The sequence below is a fragment of the Excalfactoria chinensis genome, chromosome 11 (genome assembly GCF_039878825.1).
Source record: "Excalfactoria chinensis isolate bCotChi1 chromosome 11, bCotChi1.hap2, whole genome shotgun sequence".
NCBI lineage: Eukaryota > Metazoa > Chordata > Aves > Galliformes > Phasianidae > Excalfactoria > Excalfactoria chinensis.
Genome location: NC_092835.1, coordinates 4,374,688 through 4,396,527, shown reverse-complemented (window position 1 = coordinate 4,396,527; position 21,840 = coordinate 4,374,688). Strand labels below are relative to the sequence as shown.

The window sequence follows — 21,840 nt, the reverse complement described above, 5'->3', positions numbered from 1 at the left end:
AACTTGGAGTCTAAAGCTCGAAGGAATAATAAGAATGGCTTGAGCCCACATTTGATGAGACAGGCATACTCTTGATTTACCAAATTTATCACATAGAGGCTACTGCAAAATATCGTGTTATGTTTGAGCTAATAAAAAGTGTGAGTCAGTTTCTTTGAAGGTATAGGCATAATTATGTTTTGATTATTTCCATCTGAAAGGTTCTTCTCTGGCCAATGGAAGCTTGAATCTACACAGCACTGTGAAAAGGAAACTAGATGGGGAAAAAGATTATGTCTTCGATAAGAGACTAAGATACAGCGTGCGTCAAAATGAAAGTAACTGCCGGTTCAGGGACATTGTGGTGCGGAAAGAAGATGGTTTCACACATATTTTGCTGTCGAGTCAGACTTCAGATAACAATGCACTGACCCCAGAGGTAAGCACGTAGCCATAGAAGCCAAAGAAAGCCATCCTAAGGTGTGGGTTATACTTGGAAACACTGCATTTTAATTTAAGTATTTTTATCCTAATTGATTATCTTAGAAAAGAAAGTATGGAGCTCAGATATATCTAACTTTTTCATGCTTGGGATTTCTATGTAAAAGAATGCGATGGAAATTGGTTTTGAATTGACATGTCTGAAACTGAAAAACAGAGCTAAGGAAAGGAAAGACACTCTGCATTTCCAGCATGGAGTTGTATGCAGATCTCCCATGCTGAAGTTACTGATATATGCCATCTTTAGTGAAATCTAGTCTCTCTCATACTAATATAAATAGTGCTCCAGTTGTTGCACAGGGAGGTATTTGAGGCTATACTCTGAAACAGTAATTGTAGAAGTATACCTTGATCCCTAATTGCTTGTTTTCTAAATCACTTTATGAATCTTTATTTATGAAATCTTTGCCAATTAAGGGCTCTGTTCCCAGCTGAATTGCATAAAGATGTTCAATATATAAACGGTACTAATTAATTCCCTAGTTTCACAACATGACACACTTAGGGTCAGACTTGTAGCTTGTACTTCTCAAGTACATACAACAGTCACAGGAAGGGCTGAGGAGCTACTGCCTCCATTCTTCATGATCTCTGCTCAGTGGGCAGCGATGTCGTGGTAAACACTTCCTATGTCAGAACAAAAGGAGTATAAAGAAATGCCTGCAGCAGGATGCATGTCGTGGAGAGCAGACAACATGCTAGATCCTGTTCCATGAAGGCAGTAATGGCCGGATGGAAAAGATGCCACATATCCAAGGAGAAGCTTTAGGAGCTGCCTCCCATTGCCAGTTTGGCTGTCCGAGCATCCTGCAGACTCCTCCCCAAGCTGCCCTTTTTTGTCCACCAGACACCTCCACACAACATCAGAACATTCAGTGTGAGCACAATTTGAGGCAAACGCAATCTGCAAGTTTTAGGAATTATTTTGTTCAGTAAGAAGAAACTGAGTAAATTTTAAATGAACTGACTTACAGTGAGCTTCCAATAAAATCACCATGATTTTATCTGAATGATGGGCCCTAAATTTGACTCCACCTTCCCAGATGCACACAAACACATGGGCATTAACACCAAGAACTTAAATCGCTTAAACTGTTGGTACCAACATTTATCACTCTTAGTTTTTAAACTATTTAATGTTTAAAAAGACTATCTCAGTAATTAACCCAGAACACCAAACACCTGCTTTTAATTCTAGTTCCTTAAAACACATTAGATGATTGCATCAAATCCATCATTCCATCTGTGCATTAATTGCCACTAATTAACACTGCAGGTAATTTAAAGGAAGAGCCCAAGGGCCTGAAAAAAGGCACAAAATCAAGGGCTTTCTCTGCTCAGGATGAACAGACATATCTTCACATTGCTGGCTGTGCAGCTCCCCATCAGCAGTGTTCAGATGCACTAACCAGTGAATGAACTCAAGCTCTTCAGGTCTGCCAGACCAACCTGTTTCATTCTTCGACAGCATGCAATATGTCAGGGGCCCACCTCCATATGAGGATAAATGATTAGCACCTCTCCTTGCATCACCGCACTGAACTATTTCTACAGAACTTCACTTGAAAACGAGAAAAAGCATTTCAGAAAGCTACATTACTGACCAGAAGCTGGATGGTCGGGAATTAATCAAGCTTTTAATGAGCTCTCCACATTTAGATTGTCTGTTTAAAACCCATCCAGGCTGAGAGCAACTGGAAGTCGTTCCCCTCTGACGGCCGCTTGCTGGCAAACGTGAGACTGCTCCTTTGGCCTCCATCCAGAGAGCAGCCCGTGAGCACTCACACCACGAAACCCAGCACCTCCAATATTGGCTATTTCAGCAAAACAAAACATGTTGAGTGCCCAGTGCTACAGACTGTCACCCACAGCCGCAGTTAAGACGAACTGACAGAGTAGTTCAAGGAAGTTAACAGCCATTTTGGTTATGACACCTTTTTGTGAACCCTGGGTAATAAAAAGGCACAAACACGGAACCCCCACAAACGTAAGAAACGCTAATTTTAAGTTCGATCAGAAGCTCAGTAAATCACGTTTGCCAAATCCAAAATGGTTAATTCACTCAGAGCAGGTTTCCTTGGTGTGTTTAACATCATGGGCTGTCAGTTCTCAGCCATCCATGGCAGAGAAATGAAAAGGTGTGCACTGCCCACAGTCATTATAAAATTAACCTCATAGAAAATCACTCTTGCTCTTAAACACCCCTGCTTCTCTTTGTGTTTTAGTGAAACCTTCCCATGCAATCTAATAGTTTTGTTCATCCCCTGCCCTCCAGCATTGATGCCAATTTAATTAAAGTAACCAACATATTTAGGATTACGGCACAGCGTTCTGCATGTCAAAGCTGACTCAAAATCAGACCTTTTCCTACCCAACAAAATTATCACATGCCACGAAGCCAATTCATGCTACAAAATCAAACGCAGCTTAGAAAAGGCTGCCTGCATTTTCATCATGCATTTTGGTAACGGCAGCACACCTGTGGTTCCGTGCGGGTGACTGCAGCACAAAATGTGCCAATGCTCTTCCAGCACTATTTACACCAACTGAAGTTGGTTCAGTGCCACTACAAGGAGTTGAGTTTTTTCTACCGAATGTTCAGGGACGGTCAAAATACATTTTAAGACCTTCTAAAGCTTTCATGCCGGTGTCACAAAACGGCTTCATTGTTTACTGCAGTGTCTTAGGCTTGCTACTTTTAAAGTTCATTTCATCGTATCCAAGACTGATATAAGTACCACTTCACATACAACAGTCAGGTTTCAGGTTTCCAGCCATAAGAATTAAAGGGCTGAAAGTTCTGCCAGGTGCATTTTGGAGCACTGGCTTGCTTTCACTTCTCCTTACTTACAACTTAAGGGGAAATAAAAGATAAAATGTGGCTGTTTTCTGCATTTTTGCTCTCATACACAGAGATTAATCCAGTGGCCAGTCCTTACTCCCAGCAATAGCCCGGCAGGTTCATAGCTCCTTTCTCTGTCAAACAGAACAGACTCAGATCTGTTTGCATAAAGAGGCAGTAACAAAAGGCATCCATATGTAAAAAGGCTCGGTGGTGGAGGCTCTAACACAACTGAATGGCTTTAAAATTTCGCTTTACTACAATATTTACAAAACATTTACCTTTAAAGAAGTCAGTAGTAAATCCTGAGAGGTTCAGAGAAGTTCACCTTTTAAACTTGCATTCCTGTTTGTATGAACAAGAGACCTCTGTTCAAGATACTTTGTGTAATGAAGGCGATAAGTTCCCAGCTTCCTGATTTCCCCAGAATGTAAGCAATATTGAACGGGAAGGGCACCAAACACCTTTTAAAACTTCCTCTGTCCCATGAAAGGCATTGAAATAAGCTTTGGGAAGTTTAATGAAATCTTTAAACAGTTTACGTTTATTTTGCAGTACAAGGTCCTATTAAAGGACTAACCAACTTGTTTTCTTGACTGGATTAAAAAAAAACAAGCAGCTTTTAAGGAAGTGATAATTTTATTGTATACCTGGGCTCCAATAAAACACTAAGGGAAGCATTAGGGCTGGCCTGAATTTGGAACTTGATAGATTTTGGCCCATGTTGTTTTCTAAATGCTGCCTCAGAAACGTTCGTAACATAAATGCAAATAGAAATGCTGCCCCCACAACTGAAAACTGCCTAAAAGACCATTAAAGAAAAAAAAAAAAGCTAATTAGAGGAAGCTTGAGAGTAATTTACAGTTTATATTAAGAATTATTGGTGTATCGATGTAACGTAAGGAATTGGAATCATTTAAATCATTAATATAAATAATTATAATTATTGTTTTCTCTGAATATTAATAAAAATGAAATAGTATGATTATTAAGTGGAGCCCTGCTAATAGTCATTTTAGATCTGGTCTATTACTGAAAATAAAAGCAAATGGGACAAATCCCATTGCTATACCAAAATGATGGGAGGATTAAGAACCATGGCAGAAAGCACAGGGAATCTGATAAGTGTAACAAAAACTACATAGGATCTCTATATGTACTGAATTTCTTGCTGTGTTAAATGGAAATTCATACTTAAACACAGACAGCAGGTTCTGAGCCAAAATTAAATACTGAATAATGCAGTTTAATACATAATTCCATAACCCTAAAAACAATCTATTTTATCTTATTTTACTGTTAGTAGCTTTGCTATAATCATATAAACACCTGTAGGGAAATACCCATGCATACACTACTGAACAGCAATGCTGAAGGTATTTGGAGCCACAGCAGACAGCAGGGTGGATGTAAATAGGCTGACTGATAACCAGGTGAACTTTGGTCCACACAGGAAAAGGATTGAGGGAGTTGCTATATTTCAGTGAGCTTCTGAATACCTTTTAATAACAAAGTTAACAAGCTTACAGATATCTGCCCCCTCTCCCCCCCCCAAATCTTTTGGAGATCTAAAACAAACACTGCTACACTCAGGGTTTTATTTCTGTTTTCTCATGCTGTTTTCTTTTGCTAGAAAGTAATGGAGCAATGGAAATAAATTTCCAGGCCTGCTCAGCAGCACATCCCAGAATACCAGCAATGCCTTCCCATTTTCCACTATATCCCAGAAATCAATTCCTAATAATAGACCTTTAATATCATTCTCCAAAACACTGAAATAACAGCAATAGCAGAGTATTGTCTCTTCAACAACTGGCTGTACAGCCTCTGCTCCTAATGTTGATAGGTGAACTTTTAGACGGCTTTTGCCATCCAAATCAATGAGGGGAAAGTAAGAAAGAAACAGGCTTGCCATGGTAATGATGTGCTTGAAGGATAGCAGTGGGAACATCAAAGAGATGGAACATAAGCAAATGTCACTGGGAGAAGGGGCACAGAAGAGAAACTTGCTGAAAGGAGTACCATTTTGTGGCATCATATTTAAAGCAAAACTCCTTGTTGTATATAAACATGTTTGACTGTTATTCTCTGACATTACTCATACACCTTCCCTAAGAAAGAGCACGTCCCTGGGCAGCTGTGCCACTGCATCACTGCTCCTCAGTTTGAGTTGTAGAGAGGAGCAGGAGGGTCCCTGGACTTCACTTCTGGGTTTAGGGGCGTATCTTAAATGTAGCACTTCAGAGTAAGAAGTTTTTGGAAACAGAAAGTAGTGAACAAAAATAATTACGAGCCAACAGTCTTATTTTTCTCTTACATAGAAACCATATTTGATCCCCAACCACATTTTGCTGTTTTTTACAAAAATCGACCCTGAGCAGAACTTTCAGCACAAACAAGAAAAGATTGACTCAGCTGGGCCCTGTGTAAAGGAAGCACTTTGACACACGAGTGTGTGTAAGGGCAGGACGTGTCACACCAGGTGAAATGATGGCCCTACCCAAGTGTGAAGAGCAGCTCACGGCAGAAGGGAAGCTCAGATTGCTTCCATCGATTACAGCTTCCAAACTGCGCTGAATTATGACAAGGAGTTGCCCACCAGGATTTTATGAAATAATATTTCCTTTTAAAAATCATTAGGAAAACAGTTGTACTCAGATGAAGGGCCATTTCCTTACAATAACAGCAGCTCCATTCTGTACAGACTTTGATTAGTTTGATTTATGATGCGATTAATAGCTCGATCCAGTTCCAAATCAGAGTGTAAAAATGTCTCTCTCCCTAGAGGCTTTTTTGCTTTAACTTTTGTAGGCTGTAACAATATCACTGACCACAGAAAAAATGAATAATATATTTGTCATGTCAATGTATACGATGCCCTCTTGTCCTACCTTGCTCTGATACATGCCATATAAACCAAAGCAGTTGACAAACTGAAAAAAAAATGGGGTTTACAGGTCTTATTTACAACTGGGTGAGGTTTATAGGCTGTTGTTGTGGTAATCGTGTTACAGAGGATACGGTGATGTTCACTGAATATTAACTATGAAAACAAAAGAAAAGTGATATTTGAAATTATTAAATTGCAATCAAATACTGGAAGTTAGCTTCAATTTCCCACAGGACAAGCAGAGAGTAGCCAAATCCTCAAAACTCTTTGAATTAGTCAGCGTCTACAAAGCACTTCCAAAGATCAAATATTTTGTAAACTCTCAGTGTTATCATTCTATTAAAATTATGCAAATATATATATATATATATATATAATGGATGTAAGTATTAATAGTGCCCAAAATTTAAGTCTCTCAAAATCAATAAGGTTTGTAAAAGTAGGGAAATGATATTGCAACGGCATGCATGTCGAATTGTTTACTTTTCTTTATCCACAGATCATGAAGGAAGTTCGGAGAGCATTGTGCAATGCATCAGCTGATGACAGTAAACTCTTACTTCTCAGCGCAGTGGGAAGTGTATTCTGTAGTGGCCTAGATTACTCATATTTAATTGGCAGGTTATCCAATGACAGAAGAAAGGAAAGCACTAGGATTGCAGAAGCTATAAGGTGACCCAAGCTTACCTATGATCTCTAAATTATGAAATGCAGTGTGTGATTATAAAGATATATATCAGGTCCAAAAATGTTGTATATATAAGTGTTGATTGCATTCTAATTATAGTCCTGCAAATTTGTTTAGTGAAAACCTTGGACCTTTGCTTATTACAAAAGAAAGCACACTTATTCCAGTGCTAACTATCCATAGGGATTTATTTTATTCCACTTCTCTGTATTTAATACTTCAAATTCATCCTCCAAATTTAAATACAACTTTGTTGCTGTTTTTCCAAATTAACTATTGCTTCATTTTGTAAAGTGGTTCCTGAAAGGCAGATATTTTACTTGTTTTAATGTTCGTCATTTTAATGAATTTCAGTACAAATGGGAATCCATGGCTTAGTCATATGCTGTTGAAACAACAGTATTCCACTGTATTTCAGAACCTTATTAGAAGGGTCTCCATTCTTTTTCTTAAATGACTTAATATATACGCAAATGTAGCTTTATTTTCATCACTAAAATGTGACTTTCCTTATATACATATCACATTACCTCAATAGAAATTCGGAGCTTATGACATGCAGTCTACAAATCAATCTGCACAATACATCACCAACGACTTACATTATCCTCAAGGTATTCGTTGTACAGATTTGGCAGATCCTCCAGTATAAACCAACATTACTCCACTGAAGTCAATGGTGTTCCACCAGTCTATACCAGCGGAGGGTTTGGTCCTTTCATTTTTTACTCCCTACAAATACTGTAATTCTGAGAGCTTTATGATTTTAAGCAGCAGATTCCTACAATTCTGTGAAGGAATTCTTAAGTGTTTGTTTTACAACAGACCTGTATTTGGGATGTGTAACACAAGATTAAGTGCAGTTGTTGCATGACGCGTTAACTGCCGACTGTCTTGGTTACAACTAATGCAGATCAGTTTGGATTCTCAATTTAATACTTCTGAAAGTCTCAAAGTAGCCAATGTTCTGAAAGAATTAAAATGTACTTCTTAAAATATGATAAATCACAACCAGTTTTTAAGACTCTATGCCTGAATATCACTCAGTGACGCCTTAACAACAAAATCTCTTTGAAGGGATTTCTTTCAATGCGAAGCAAAGGAAAAGAAAACCCAAAAAACAACTAGAGGGAAGAAAGTTGCTCTTCTTGTCCGATAGCACAGACACACTCGCACTCCCTGAAAACAGACAAATTTAATCATATTTATGCAAATACTGTGTAGATAGGTATTGTTATATACGTACACATTTATCTGCACACATTTAATATACAGGCATACTACCAGTTCTACATCTTAACGACCATAATCCAAACTGCAAGGCTGTTTTTCTACCCTTGGGCTCACCAACTGCTCTGGAAGTACTCGTACAATGCTCTTCTCCTCATCAAGAATGTCAGCTTCGAGCCCACTGGAAACAGATTTTTATTGTACCTCTGGAAACAATGCACTACTTTTTCCATTCAGCACTCTCTGTGCTTTCTACGAACAAAGGACTGAACTCATGGAAAATATACCATAATCAGAGGAGTACAAATGTACACTTTGCTTTCTCAGTGGTTATGATGTCCTCAAACACATTAATGCATCTCTGCCTCCACTGCTCTACATCAAATTAGACCGGTACGCTTCTAGCAAAATCAAATTAAAATCCTCATTACCATGTGTTTCCACTTGCTAAACTACAGATCTCATGTACTGATCGCAAATTAAAACTAAGGTTTAAATACGCACCAGATCTCATCTCACATGAGTGATTTATTTGGGCCCTGTCCTCATCCGTAGCCTTTGAGCTTTCAGCTCATGTCAAGACTGTAGCTTCTCTGCATACAGCACCAGCCAGACATGCCTGGCACTGCACACCTGAAGCAAGGGCAAGGTAGACAGACGGACTGTGCTGCAGCACGCATGCATGGCCAGCGAGCCCTGCGCACCCACAAGACTTGCAGGAATGCATTTCCAGCAGCAGCCTCCCTTGTTGCACCACCAGTCAGGCATCACTGTGACCTGACACCTAAAGTTCTGTCTGCAGTCAGAAGAAACGGAAGAATGACTTTTCTTGCCTAACTTCTTTACAGCCTTTGATGTCCCTCTGAGTTCTAACTACAACAATGCAACAACACCGAATTATCCCAGAGTATGCCTGATGGTCTGCTTTCCAGATCTCCTCTAGCAAAAGCAAAAACCTTCTTTATGTGATACTTATTCCTGGCTTCAAACCCCACTTCTGCTGTCAAACAAGAATTACATCTTTCGGTTCTTTTCAAAGACTGCCTTGAATTGAAAGAAGGATCTTCCAGCCCTGCAACTACATGTGTGGATATGTGGTTTGGAGACATGGGAACATGCCAGGCTCTGGGGACAGAGAACTCACTGAAACATGCAGCATGCAAAGCAGCAAGCACAGACAAGTGGGGCACTGGACACTGCAGCTTCTGTAGACCAAATTCAGGCATTTGTTCCCCCTTCTAATATTTTAGCCTTCCACTCCATGCCCTCCTGTTGTGCCATACTGTTGCTCAGCCTGCCTCTGTGACAGAGTCTGAATGTCTTCTCAATGTTCTGCTTCACTGTTTTCCTATCATCTCCAATCCTTCCTTCCTTGTTCACTTATGTGAAGACTTCACATTTCCTTCATCCCTTTCCCTTCACGAATGCACTCTGCTTTGTTTCTGCTACCCATCATCTACCATTTCCTCCCCACACTACCAGCTGTTCTTCCATATTCACTTTCAGGTCCCCCTTGTACCACACGCTTCCTTCTTTCCACAAGTTTTCTTCTGCTTCCATGCGGTCGTCAGATCAGCTGCCATTACTTATCCACACTGTTTATTTCTGCCTATCATCACATCCCAGTTTCCGAAGTGTACTCAGCCCTATTTGCAAAGCTGACTATGAAGGTTCACAAAATTCTGGAATTAATCAGGTGCAGCAACCTCCAGTCATTACCCAAGCATAAACAAGACCATAAACAAGCTATGATGAGACAAAGGAACAGCACTGTTTCTGCAAACAAAAATGAACCACAGCTCTCCTTAGCTCTGCCATCCTCCTGAATGAAATTATTTTGAACACAGAAAAACAGCATTCCTTATTTCACTCTATTTGTCTTTCTTCTGATCTTCTGTTTTATTCCCATGCCTTCTCACAGTCCAGAAAGAACTCTTTACTAGACAGCCTCATTCTTTGAGCACCACAATACTGAGTGACTTCAGACTCACAGTTTCCATTTAAAATACAGCCATTGCCCTTGCACTTCACTCCAACAAAACACTTACCTTCAGCATGTTTTTTACTGCCTGCCAAATCGGGACTCTAACCTGGAAGTCACACCTCCTGTTCTCAGATGCACAAGTCAAGGTCTTCATGACCTCAGTGAGAGAACTGCAACTCACTGCAAGGCACATCTGACAAAATGCAACGTTCTTTCCTACAATCAGTCAGCAATAATGCACTGTGGATCTAATAAGTACCCGGGGCTGGAACAGAATCACCTCTCTTGTTTTCAGCTTCATTCATGTATGTCTCTTTTCTCAAGTAATTGAGCATCTGATTTGCCTTCACAAACTGCTGTACACGGGCTGGTAGAGCCCATAATCTGTCTGCAATTATACTCTTTTTATCCCCCTAAATAGTGTATAGGTTATTCTATTCAACAGATGTCATTCCACAGTTCTTCGAAGGCAACTTATTTAAAATATCTCCTCATTGCACAGAATCTAACGTGTTCCAGTTCATTCACCCAACTGAATCAAATTACATCAACTCCCCTGTTAGATCCCATTCCCTCACATTTTCAGTTGTAGGCGGGCAAAGGGTAGCTACTTGGTATTACTCTTGGCCTTACTCTTCTCCTCCCCAAAAATGTCTATTTCTCTCTCTCTGATTCCCCTTTGTGGATCTTATTCTTCTATCTGGGGTGCCATGAACAGCTGCTGTCTCCCAGCCCAGTAATGGGACTTGCAGAAACCTTCCATATAAGATCTTAAGAGAACTTTTTGAAAACATAAATACCCAACAATACACACATGAGCCTCCCATCTTTCACACTATATTATGTATATCAAGTTAGCCAAACCAGATCATCAGAATCCATACTAGCCATTCTGGAACAAACTGAGAAGCAACGATGTGTACCAACAAGTGAGTTACTGGCCCACAACTAACCCTAACCAAACCATTCTGCAAAACGTATCACAGTCACTGCATCCCAGTTATTCAGTTCATATACAACACATGCAAAACTTATTAATATCCTGGGAACTATGAAAGATTAAATAATTAAATAGGAGATAAAATTTGTGTGCGTGAAGTAGAAAATATCTTTCAATTCTGATCTCATAAAACTGGGCCATGGCATTTATTGAGTTCACCTGTGGTTCTGATTTGTTTTCAGATTAAATACTTTTAAGCTTGGGATTTTTTCTAAATGATGCTTCTGTATTCAAGACCTTTCTTTTATTTTTTTTTATTTTAGGGATTTTGTAAAAGCTTTTATTCAATTTAAGAAGCCAATTGTGGTTGCTATCAACGGCCCTGCTCTTGGGTTAGGAGCTTCAATTTTACCACTATGTGATATCGTTTGGGCAAGTGAGAAGGCATGGTTTCAGACACCATATGCAACAATCCGACTCACCCCAGCTGGCTGCTCATCATACACATTCCCACAAATTCTGGGTGTTGCACTGGTAAGGTTTTCCACTTCGTATTGCTGAAGAACCTTTGTTCGAGTCATGCTCTTCTTTTCTCTCTTTAAAATGTAAACCACAAAACAACTTTCCCTGAACTGTCATAAATAGAAATGTAATCCACGGAAAGTTCATCTAATTCCCACCAATTTCTTATATCAATTCAATCAATTCCGCCTGCCTGGAAAGGCAGGAAATTCAGGAAAGACTTACATGGGTGGGAAAAGATTGTCAAGATCATGGTAGAAAAGAGAAGAAATGCTTCAGCAGAATGATGTTGCAGAGTTCTTGTCTGTGTTGTGTGGGGACTGTGCAGTAACACAGCTAGATGCTGTTCTCTACTGCTCTAAAGGTGCTCCACAGTAATTCCAGTGAAGTTGCTTCATTTTTAGCAGGATAACAAAGCAGAATTTGCCCCACAAAGTATTCCATACTCTTGGCACGTTAACACTGCATTATTGACAGTTGCTCTTGTAAAATCAGCAATACAGACTCATCACTCACGCCAGCACATTTCTCCTAAGCGAAACCCATGCTGTGCTCTGGCCACCTGCACAATCCTTAAATAGCTGCCAAAACTCCTTTTAAAGTGTTCTGCAATGTGGAAAGATACAGCAGACCATTTGTAAACTTAACTTTGAAAATAGCAGGCAAGTATGGGGGGGGAAAAAGAAAAACAAGATCAGGAGAATTACCATCCAAGATCTCAAGTTGATCTTTTGGTTTCACAGGCAAACGAGATGTTGTTCTGTGGGAGAAAGCTGACTGCACAAGAAGCCTGCAGCAGAGGACTGGTGTCACAAGTATTTTGGCCAACAACATTTAGCCAAGAAGTGATGCTCCGAGTGAAGGAAATGGCATCCTGCAGTGCAGTGGTAAGGAATCACACTACTTTGTGATTGAATGGCACTTTGCAGAGGTAAGGGGTGCTCCCGAGGCTCATCGCATCAGAAAGCAGGTCCTCAGCTTCCACAGCCATGCCTGCAGAACAGTCTAGCAATACAAAATCTGGATCGGGATCAGCAGACTCGTGGAGTTTCCCACTTTTCAGAGCAGGGAGGTTTGTTTCACTTTCCCATCTCCACATTCAGCCTATGACTAGAACCACCCTGCCACAGATTCTGAAAAAGAATTTCAGCAAAGGTTTCTTTCATGAAGGCAGAGCAGTCCAAAGCTGTGCATCTATACCAGGAAATCCCTGCTGTGCCAGTAAGAAAATAAATCTGCCTTTTGCATTGTCCTGGCCTACGTTTCATCTGACTCTGCCTTATTTTCTGCACCTGCATAGCTCCTGATTCTGCAAAATGTCCTGTGCAGTACAGCATGGTGCCAGCTAACATCTACTGTGAAGGAGGTTCAGACACAGAGGGATTTGACCTCAGTCTGGTCACTGAGTATCATGACGAAGTGATACAGGCTGCAGCAAAGCTCTACTAACAGGAGTGCACATTGCTGCAGTTTCTTTTAGTACTTCCCGTGCCTAAATCTGTCTTAACATCCCTCTGTTCCTTGTAAACGATCTGTTGTAAAAGAGAAGGTAGAGACGCGGGAGGTTTTTAATTAAATGAAGCACAGATTAGATCTCACCAAAGACATTCAGAATGAAAACCCTGCAAATGCAGCATAAGCTTATTTGATCAAGCTGATGTAACGTGCATTATGAGTCGAGAAAAACACTGGGCCTTGCTATGAAATCTTCCTTCCTTCACCATTACTGGCTGCCAGTAAAATCCTCACTTGAGTCCTGCTGGAAAGGCTGGAGTGAACCTGTGGACAAGGATGAGAGTCAAAGAACAGATGCATTCCCTGAGATCCTCAATGCAAATCAGGCTGAAGCCAAAGAAATAGTGAACGTGATGAGCTCATCCAAATTCACTGTGGATATTTGTTCACTGGGAAAGTAAGTGCAGGGCCCACTATTTGCAATTAGCATCATTTCATTGAATTATAGAAATATTATTTCAGATGACTGCTTATATTATGCTAGGCAAATTAACCTCCAGAACACAGACAGGGAGTGCTTTTTCACTTAACACCCTTCTGTCCTTAAATATTTCACTTATATAAGCATTGAAGAAAATAAACTTCAAAGTATGTGCAGTAGAGGCCCATTTCTATCCATTTCTCTTTTGGTAATGAAATTATGCATGGGGACCAGCTGTTTAAGTTGGACATCCATATTTGGGTTTCCAGCCTCTAAAGCCTTAAAGATTATTTTACATAAAACGCCTTAATCTCAAGGGGTCCCATTTTCAAAGGAAAGCGTTCAGCTCCTTCTGCTAATACTTCATGGCAGACCTTCAATAATATAATAATATAATATAATATTTTGGCTTTAGGTATTGGAAGAGTCCAAATGCCTCATGCGGAGCTTCCTGAAATCCGGACTTGAAGATGTGAATGAGAAAGAGTGTCAGATGTTGAAACAGCTGTGGAGTTCCTCCAAAGGACTGGATTCATTATTCAGCTACTTGCAAGACAAGATTTACGAAGTCTGATGTCTTAGCCTAACGTAGGCGGCAAACGCTCCAGTTGTGAACAGAGTCAAACATCACCTGTGTTTGAAAAGCAGAGGCAATGCGTCATTGAGGAGTTTGTGACAGTGTATCCTACTGCATATGGTTGTGTCGATTTCCTTGTGAGCTACACCTGCCTGTAGCTGGTTTGATTTCATGTAACCGAGACATAGGCAGGCTTCTTCAGTGCACATATTCTCTACAGAGGGCTGCATCTTTCACGTGCTCATCCAGACAGAAACGTACATTCCATGTGCTGAGAAGCACCACTGAGGCCCAGTAAGGCACACCATCTGTAAGGATCTTTTTTGTCTGTCCTCCTTAACTTGTTCCTGCTCTTGCAACGCATTTGGGCTGACACAGAGGGCTCCATCTAAGAACCGGGTTGGCGCAATATTTTGTAGACCCAAACATCACACTTTTGAAATGCTTTAATTTTTATTTTTTTTCTCTTTGCTAAGTTCTAACAGTGTAATGGAAAAATCTGGTAATTTATATGTATAATATGTAAAGTTAGTTTTACCAAAACTACTCGGATTTTTTTTTTCCTTTGTTGAATTTATTTAACTTATTTATTTTTTGTTCATATTCAGCTGCCTGTTGATCACAGATCTTATTTTCATACTTCCCTTGACTGAATTGATGGCATCACGTGGGAATGCGAACACACTTTTAGCAGCAACTTATGTAAAAAAAAAAGCAAAGAATATATAGAAAACACACAGTATGCTGCGGGCACTAAAGGAAACAGCCACGTGCACGCTCGTGTACGTGTAAAATTGTATAAAAATATATGGAACAAATTCATTTGCCACAGTTGAGGGGAAAAAAATAGTGGATTCTGAATGAGATCCCCCCTAAGACCCTCTTCACTTCCTGCCTTCTGGAGGAGCACTGAAGGGCTTGCCAACAAGAAGCTTTATTTAAGTTTACGACAGTCCTGTTAGCCGGATGTGAGTGACAGGGTGAGCGGTGCCGCTCCGTGGCACCTGACTGTTCTTCAGGTTTAAACATCCCTCGTTGGTCTGAAGTCTGGAAGCAAACCCTTACGAGCCTTAGTCTAGTTGCCTGATTCCTCAGGTGTGAGATAATTTCTGCTCTGGAGGCCTTTGGGCGCGGGCCAACAGTTTATACAAGGTGCTAGGCATTGAGCTAAGCGGAGGGAGAAGTTTCGGGTTGCTTTTCCCGGCCCTCCACATCTGGCCACCCCACCATCTGGCCCCCAGAATGTACGGCTATCCATACAGCAGTCCACACGTAACAACAGTCCGATCTGCTATTTCAGAATGTGATCCTAGTACTTTTCAGCGACACTGACTGACTTCTGAACACTGGATCGACCTCGTTTCTTTCCTGCTAGTAAGGCAATTAATATGGGAATGACTCAAGCATGCTCTGTGACTCCAGCTGCCATTTTAGCGTGCCCAAATTACCGCCTCTTGAAGCAGCAGCTTTGCACATATTTTTGTTTTGCAGTTTGTGCACTTGCTCTCCATCCTTGAGCTCATGGTTTAAACCTCTGCAAACAAGGCTGGGAGGTTTCCTCCCTCACAGCCTTTCCACAAAGGGTTCCACAAAGCCCTTGCAAAGTCATCTAACAGGTGATTACAACAACCCTTCAACACATTTCTATAACATTTCGTGTTCCACAACTAATTAGAAGCACTGTTTCTATGGCCTAATTGTACCACCGAGTTTTAAGGAAAAGATCACCCTAAAGGCAGATGTTCTCGTGGAAGTTCTTCATTAAAAAGACAAGGCTTCTAATAAGCCTGCTCTCATGTTTCAAGAAATCCCCTCAAAACCAACAACTCCTGCTGTGCAGTCTGTGCACGAAGACACCCGCACTGCACCAGATGAGGGGTTACCCAGGTGAGAACCACTCGCACTCACAAGTGTTTGTTTGCACAATCAGGCCTCCAGGGGATGACTACAGAACTTTAACAAAATAATAAACCTTCTATAAGCAATGAAAATACCACGATTCCTCAGTTTCCTTTATTTCCTTTACTCCCGTCCAGAGAGCCATAACTCCTAGTCACGTGTCAATAAGATATTAGGAAGTTTATTTCGATACTGTGCTTGGTTTTTGTAGATAAGTATAGAGGAATCGCTCGGCAATGTGAAGGCCTGCTTTCTATATGAGATTTTCAAACGAAGAAGAATGATAAGCTGTTAGACCTTTAAACTGCATCATTTCATCTGAGTTTTCAAATAGCCGCAGCTTACCTTTTTTTACGACAAAGGAATAGTTGAAATACATTTTCTATAATTATTTTTCCATTCAAGCAAGTGCTAACCATAGTTAACATTTTTAATTGCTCATATCTATACAGTTACAGTCTAGTTTTCGTGAAATCTATTTTCCCTTCAAGAAAAGAATAATAATAATGTCTAAAGCTTCTTTTCCAGTATTTAAAGATCAGAATTGATTCGCTCTGTCCTTACGAGGTATCCAGACATTTCGATGTACTGTACATATTAGTCTGGGTACCTTTACTAATATTCACAGTATTTAAGATGATAAATGCAATTTGTTGTTAAGTATGTTATTTTATTCTCGTGTAAATTGTTTTGTACAATCTTTAAAAATCTACAGTTTTGCATTTGTAGATATTAAAGGTAAGCAATTTATTTTGTGTTGTCCTGCATGTATATTTTTGCTGTAGATAAGTGTTGCTCAGTTTACTATTTCAGTACATTTCTGTTTAAATGAATAAGCTTACAAACTTTAATACAGTATATATTTTCAGAATATAAACTTTTATATTTCTGTGGTAGGTTAGGGTATGCGTTTTAGGCAATCTTTTTCACTACTATTAACTGTTCTTTTAATCTATAATATAATGGTTTTGTGCCAATAGTTTTTAATTAGAAAAAAAAAAGGCTCTTTTAACATTAGGGATGAACAGACAATTTTGTTTGGGGTTTGTTTTGTTTTGTTGGTTTGTTTTTTTGTTTTGTTTTTTAATTATTTTGCCAGCCTTTAAAGTTTTAAATGTAATTTATAAATGTATTGCATTTGTGAATAAGCCTTACCATTAGGTACAAGAAATCTTTAAAGCTACATAATGGCTTATGTAGTACTAAGGACTTCCCCAACTAATTGCTGTAAGAAAGTTGGCAAATCAGAGTACAGGGCCTTAAGTTTTTCTTGTGAAAAGGGTAATACGGGTTGTTTCCTTTGAACAACATACTTGGACTTGTCAGCATGGGCTTTGTTATATATAAACCGTGCATTTGTGCTCCCAACCACAGTAGTTTAATCTCAGGCTTTGTGTGGCTGGGTCTATAAAAGTCAAATCTGGCTAAAGCCACCACTCTTTAGGAGACACTAAAGAAGTTTACATAAGAGACTTATAGACAATCTTAATCATAGTACATTTGGGTACTCGGTATCCTAGATGTGTTATCTGTGTCCGCCCAATTAACCGTATGTTTTAAGCCATATTAAATCTCTTTACTGCTTCTTTAAATACTACACTGAAAGTCATTCACTAGCTTCCTTACTCACAGACAGGACTTCAATTTTTAGAGAATAAAAATATTATGCCTTCCATAAAAACAAAGGACCAAAGAACTGCATTATTCTAACCAAGCGTTAGTTCCGCAGCCAATGAACTCACATGACGTTTGTACTGAAGATCAAATAGTCTCTTTCTGCTACAAACACTGCATTCTCATCTATGTCAAGTGTAAGGGGAAAAAGACGTGTCCACTGACCGATTGGGAAAGGAGTGATGTTCAGCTAGGATGGCATGTCTATTGGTAAGGCTTATTACCAAACCTCTGAGATGAAGCAAAGAACCAAAAATTCACAAATTATGTCAATGTAAATTTATTTTCACAACTTGCACAAGTAATTAATTGTAGAACTTCCCAAATTAGACCCTTAAGTTATTTTGTCAGAACGCCATGGAACAGACTAAAACAGTTTCTAATATTTGTAATGATGAGTACATATTATAATATTATAAGGGTACAGGCACCCCTATATCACAGTGTTGTAAATATTTTCTGAAACTGGTACAGTACTGAGGGACTTGTATCTTCTGATATATCAAATATTGACTGTCTAGATCAAATTGTACACAATTTATTTGTTGATGGTCCTGTAACTAGTGTATGGACACATTTCTGGGTGCCTTAGAAGTTGTATTTTTCATGTGTGTTAATATGCAGTATTTATACATTGTGAGAAGCTGCTTTGAATAAAAACATTGAAACTTCATTTCAATGCAGTGGTTTCCAGTTTTACATAATCAGAATGAATATGGTAAGCAGCAGCCACAGACCAACATTATACATGATCTTCTATTAGATAGGATAAAGCTATTCATGGAATTCTGCCTTTTCAAACAAAGCAGGCATACAGCAGGCTGCTTAAAAGAGCAATGAAACTTAAAACTATTTTTACTGGCACAAACCAGGGCAGTGGAAGCTGCTGCAATAAGCAATCCTCGCAATCATTCATCACCATGAACCCGATTTATCATTTCATGATGAAACCCATGAAAACCTCCAAGGACTGACCTAGAAGTACATTTCTAGGACACCTACACTATTACCAATTCCACTATATGCCACGTACACATCTCCTAAAACATCTCTGCTCCAAACCAGATGCTGCATAGAGCGTTTTGGCCCCGGAGAAGAGGATTTGATTCTGAAGTGCTTTCTGCAAGGGAGGCCTGGATCCAGCCCAGAACCCCTTGGTTTGCCTGTACACAGCCCTGAGCACTGATCCCAACAGGCATCTCCCAGGACTGGAAGAGTAACTAAGAAACTTCTTCCTGGGGCAAACAAGGAAGGGTTTTCTTACAGGGAGCCAATGTTATCCAAACCACCTACACAGCAAGACTTCAAACCATGACATACACTTCATTAAAAGGACAACAGTAATGTTCCAGCAATTACACTGGTTAGCTGTAACACAACAAACAGTGGGAGCAATAGCTGTGGTCAGCTACTTGGAGCAGAGGATTGAGCAATTCAGCCTCACTTCACCATCAACAAATCCAATTAATTATGACAATGACTCTTGTCAGGAATTAATTTATTGGAGTTCACGCTAAACTGTAAGCACATAACAAGAGGAGCACGACACCTTCCTTGTCTAAACATGTCATTGATAAGGCTTTGTTTTTAACATAGACGGCCAAATCTTTTTAAACAAATCATTTTTAAAGGAAAGTAAATTCTTTAAAATTAAAACAATCTACACAAAGTTAAGAAAATCTACACAAATATTATGAGCTCGGGTTTTGTTTTAGCAAGGTAAGTGCTGATGCTTGTGGTTGTGAATTTATGTGCCGACCAGCTACACAAAATAGGATCCCAATAAGAAAGAACATACAAAGAAGGTTCATAAAGTTAAGCAAACAGTTTATGAATTGCACATAAAAAGGAATGGGCAGACATCAATCTACTTCAAGATCTAGAAAGTATTCAAACAGCTCAAAACATGATCTAAAACGCAGCACTTCTCATTCTGGGCTCTGGTAACAGACAGGTTCAACACTGCAAATGGAAAGAAGAACAAACAGCAAGTGAAAGGTGATGTGAAAACCAGAATGCCATTTTAATGTGGGCGGCATTCAGAGTAAGCTGGGACTCAGAGGATCTGCTCTGATAGCATGGAGAGTGTTTCAAGTTTCTAAGAAAACAAGAGCAACAACATACTCTAGAACTCAAACCTATATAGCACTCGGCTATATACACCTATATAAACCTGCTATAGCACTCGGCTTCCATTTATACTCTTCCCTTAGTTTTACAGAATTTGCTCATTACAGATGTAAGATAAAAATGGGACCCTTCAGAGCTGTGCTGGATACCAATTACTAAGCCCATCTGGCCCGACGTGGTAATTTTCACCTGAAACTGTCAAAAAGTACCACGGCAGAAAGAAGGGAATTCTCATTTCAGAGAGAAGAAACTGTTTATCACTTAGTAGGGAATAACTGAATTAATACAGAGCATGAAGCAAAGACCAGAAACGCAGAAGGAAGAATTAAAGCCTTGTGCAAAGTCTGCCCTAGCATAAGAACATGGCTTCTGCTTCTAACCGGTTACATGGGAATATCTTAATACACACATCATCTCCAGCTATGAGTTACTGGAAAGGGGGGCTAATTTGGGGGGAAGACGGGAGGTAAGAGAGTTGATTTTCTTAAAGTCTACAACAGTTTTTAACACGACAACATTTACTGAATGCCATCCCCACCAAACCTGGTGCACAAATAATAGCACTACTTAATAAGTCAACAATCCCAGCAATTACAATCCCAGCAATTACAATCCCACCTGTCCTTCAGCAGATTTTCATGTAATAGGCACAGCCTTCATCTACGAGTGACAAACACCATACTCTATGTTTCAACCTTCTTCAGCTCTCCTGCCCCTTTTATCAGTCTGGGTTCCAGATGACCATGTAATGTCTGTGCAACTTACTTCACTGGCCATGGAAATACGTTTGTGCAGAGCTATAAGAATGAAAATGCACTTTGCAATTACGAGTCGTGTCTGAAACAGGCTTTTGAACTGCTGCATCTAACAGCGGAGTTTCTATAATGAAAAATGATTTAAACACTAAGCTGCAATCTTGACTCGTTAGGATTAAGTTAATTACTATCATCTAGAAGTAAGTTATTCACAGTCATCCAGAAATGTGTTTCTGACGTGTCTGTAAATAAGTGCTACAATTTCTAATGCTCCCAAAAAAAATCAGCAATTCCACACTGCTGTCCTGTCAGCCTTCTGCTCGGTGATTACCTATGCTGCCTGCAGGGCTCCAGGGTACGCACTCTGTACAAGAGGTTCATTAAATGGATAAAGGCATTCACATAAAACTCTTCCCATGCCTAATTATTCAAGATCTGCATTATCTTAGCCTCTCGTTTGTTTATTTTGTATGCAGCTGCAGTGAGTTGTTTATCAGGGACTCAGACTCTGGCAAGCAATTCCCTCCAAGTCCACTTTTTGCCCATTAGGCTCATAATGAGCAACAACTCAAACCTCCTGCCAGCAGAGCTGCCAAGGGATCCCCTGCTGTTCCAAGGGTAGAGGTCAAATGAGCTGTGCTGATAGGCAGCAGCGTGCCCACTGTCTGCAGTGTGGGTCTGCACTCAACAACTGCTGTACCCTAATCCTGCCTTTATTCCTTAAAGCAATCCTTAATGATATCGGTGGTCTGGCCCACTGCGGGATTTCCTGCCATAATGACTTTTCATCACTCCTTGGCGCGCGGCTGCTCCTGGAATGACATGCAATTTATTAACTGTAGAGCAACCTGCAAGGTTCTTATGCCAGTGACCGGGCTCATCTGAAAAGAGCGATGGACAAGGTGATCATAACACATGTACCACCTCCAGCACCACGCTGTGCCTCGCTTAATCAGACCAGAAAAATGGGACTTCTCATGTATTTACATGTACAAGGATAAAAAGACAAACAAATCTTTCCTGGATGTTAATGGGATGCCTATTGGAAGGAAATAACACACAGCAGACCTGAAAGGATTCATCTTCCATCCATGGCTGAGACCAGCTGGAATACAAAGACACGGGTCCACAATACGTAACGGAGCTTAAGTAAAACCATTTCTGGTGCAACCTACTGGAAGACTAAACCAAACATGAAAGAAATAGGCTGCACTATGGCTGATTTGAAAGGCTGGAGATATCCCAACTGTTCCAGTTAGGTATGAGAAAATCCAACAGAGCTCCATTTGCAAC

The 21,840-nt window shown here is 39.9% G+C and overlaps 1 protein-coding gene across 1 annotated transcript in view; it reads left to right on the top strand.

Moving 5' to 3' along the window:
- CDYL2 (chromodomain Y like 2) overlaps positions 1-18,334 on the top strand; it is a 52,885-nt gene extending 34,551 nt beyond the window's left edge. The window contains exons 3-7 of the mRNA XM_072346795.1: positions 201-418; positions 6,712-6,884; positions 11,378-11,588; positions 12,320-12,463; positions 13,928-18,334. Coding sequence (XP_072202896.1) covers positions 201-418; positions 6,712-6,884; positions 11,378-11,588; positions 12,320-12,463; positions 13,928-14,086 — 905 coding nt within the window. The 3' untranslated portion in view covers positions 14,087-18,334. The remainder of the gene's footprint in view (positions 1-200; positions 419-6,711; positions 6,885-11,377; positions 11,589-12,319; positions 12,464-13,927) is intronic.
- The last annotated feature ends 3,506 nt before the right edge of the window (positions 18,335-21,840 follow it).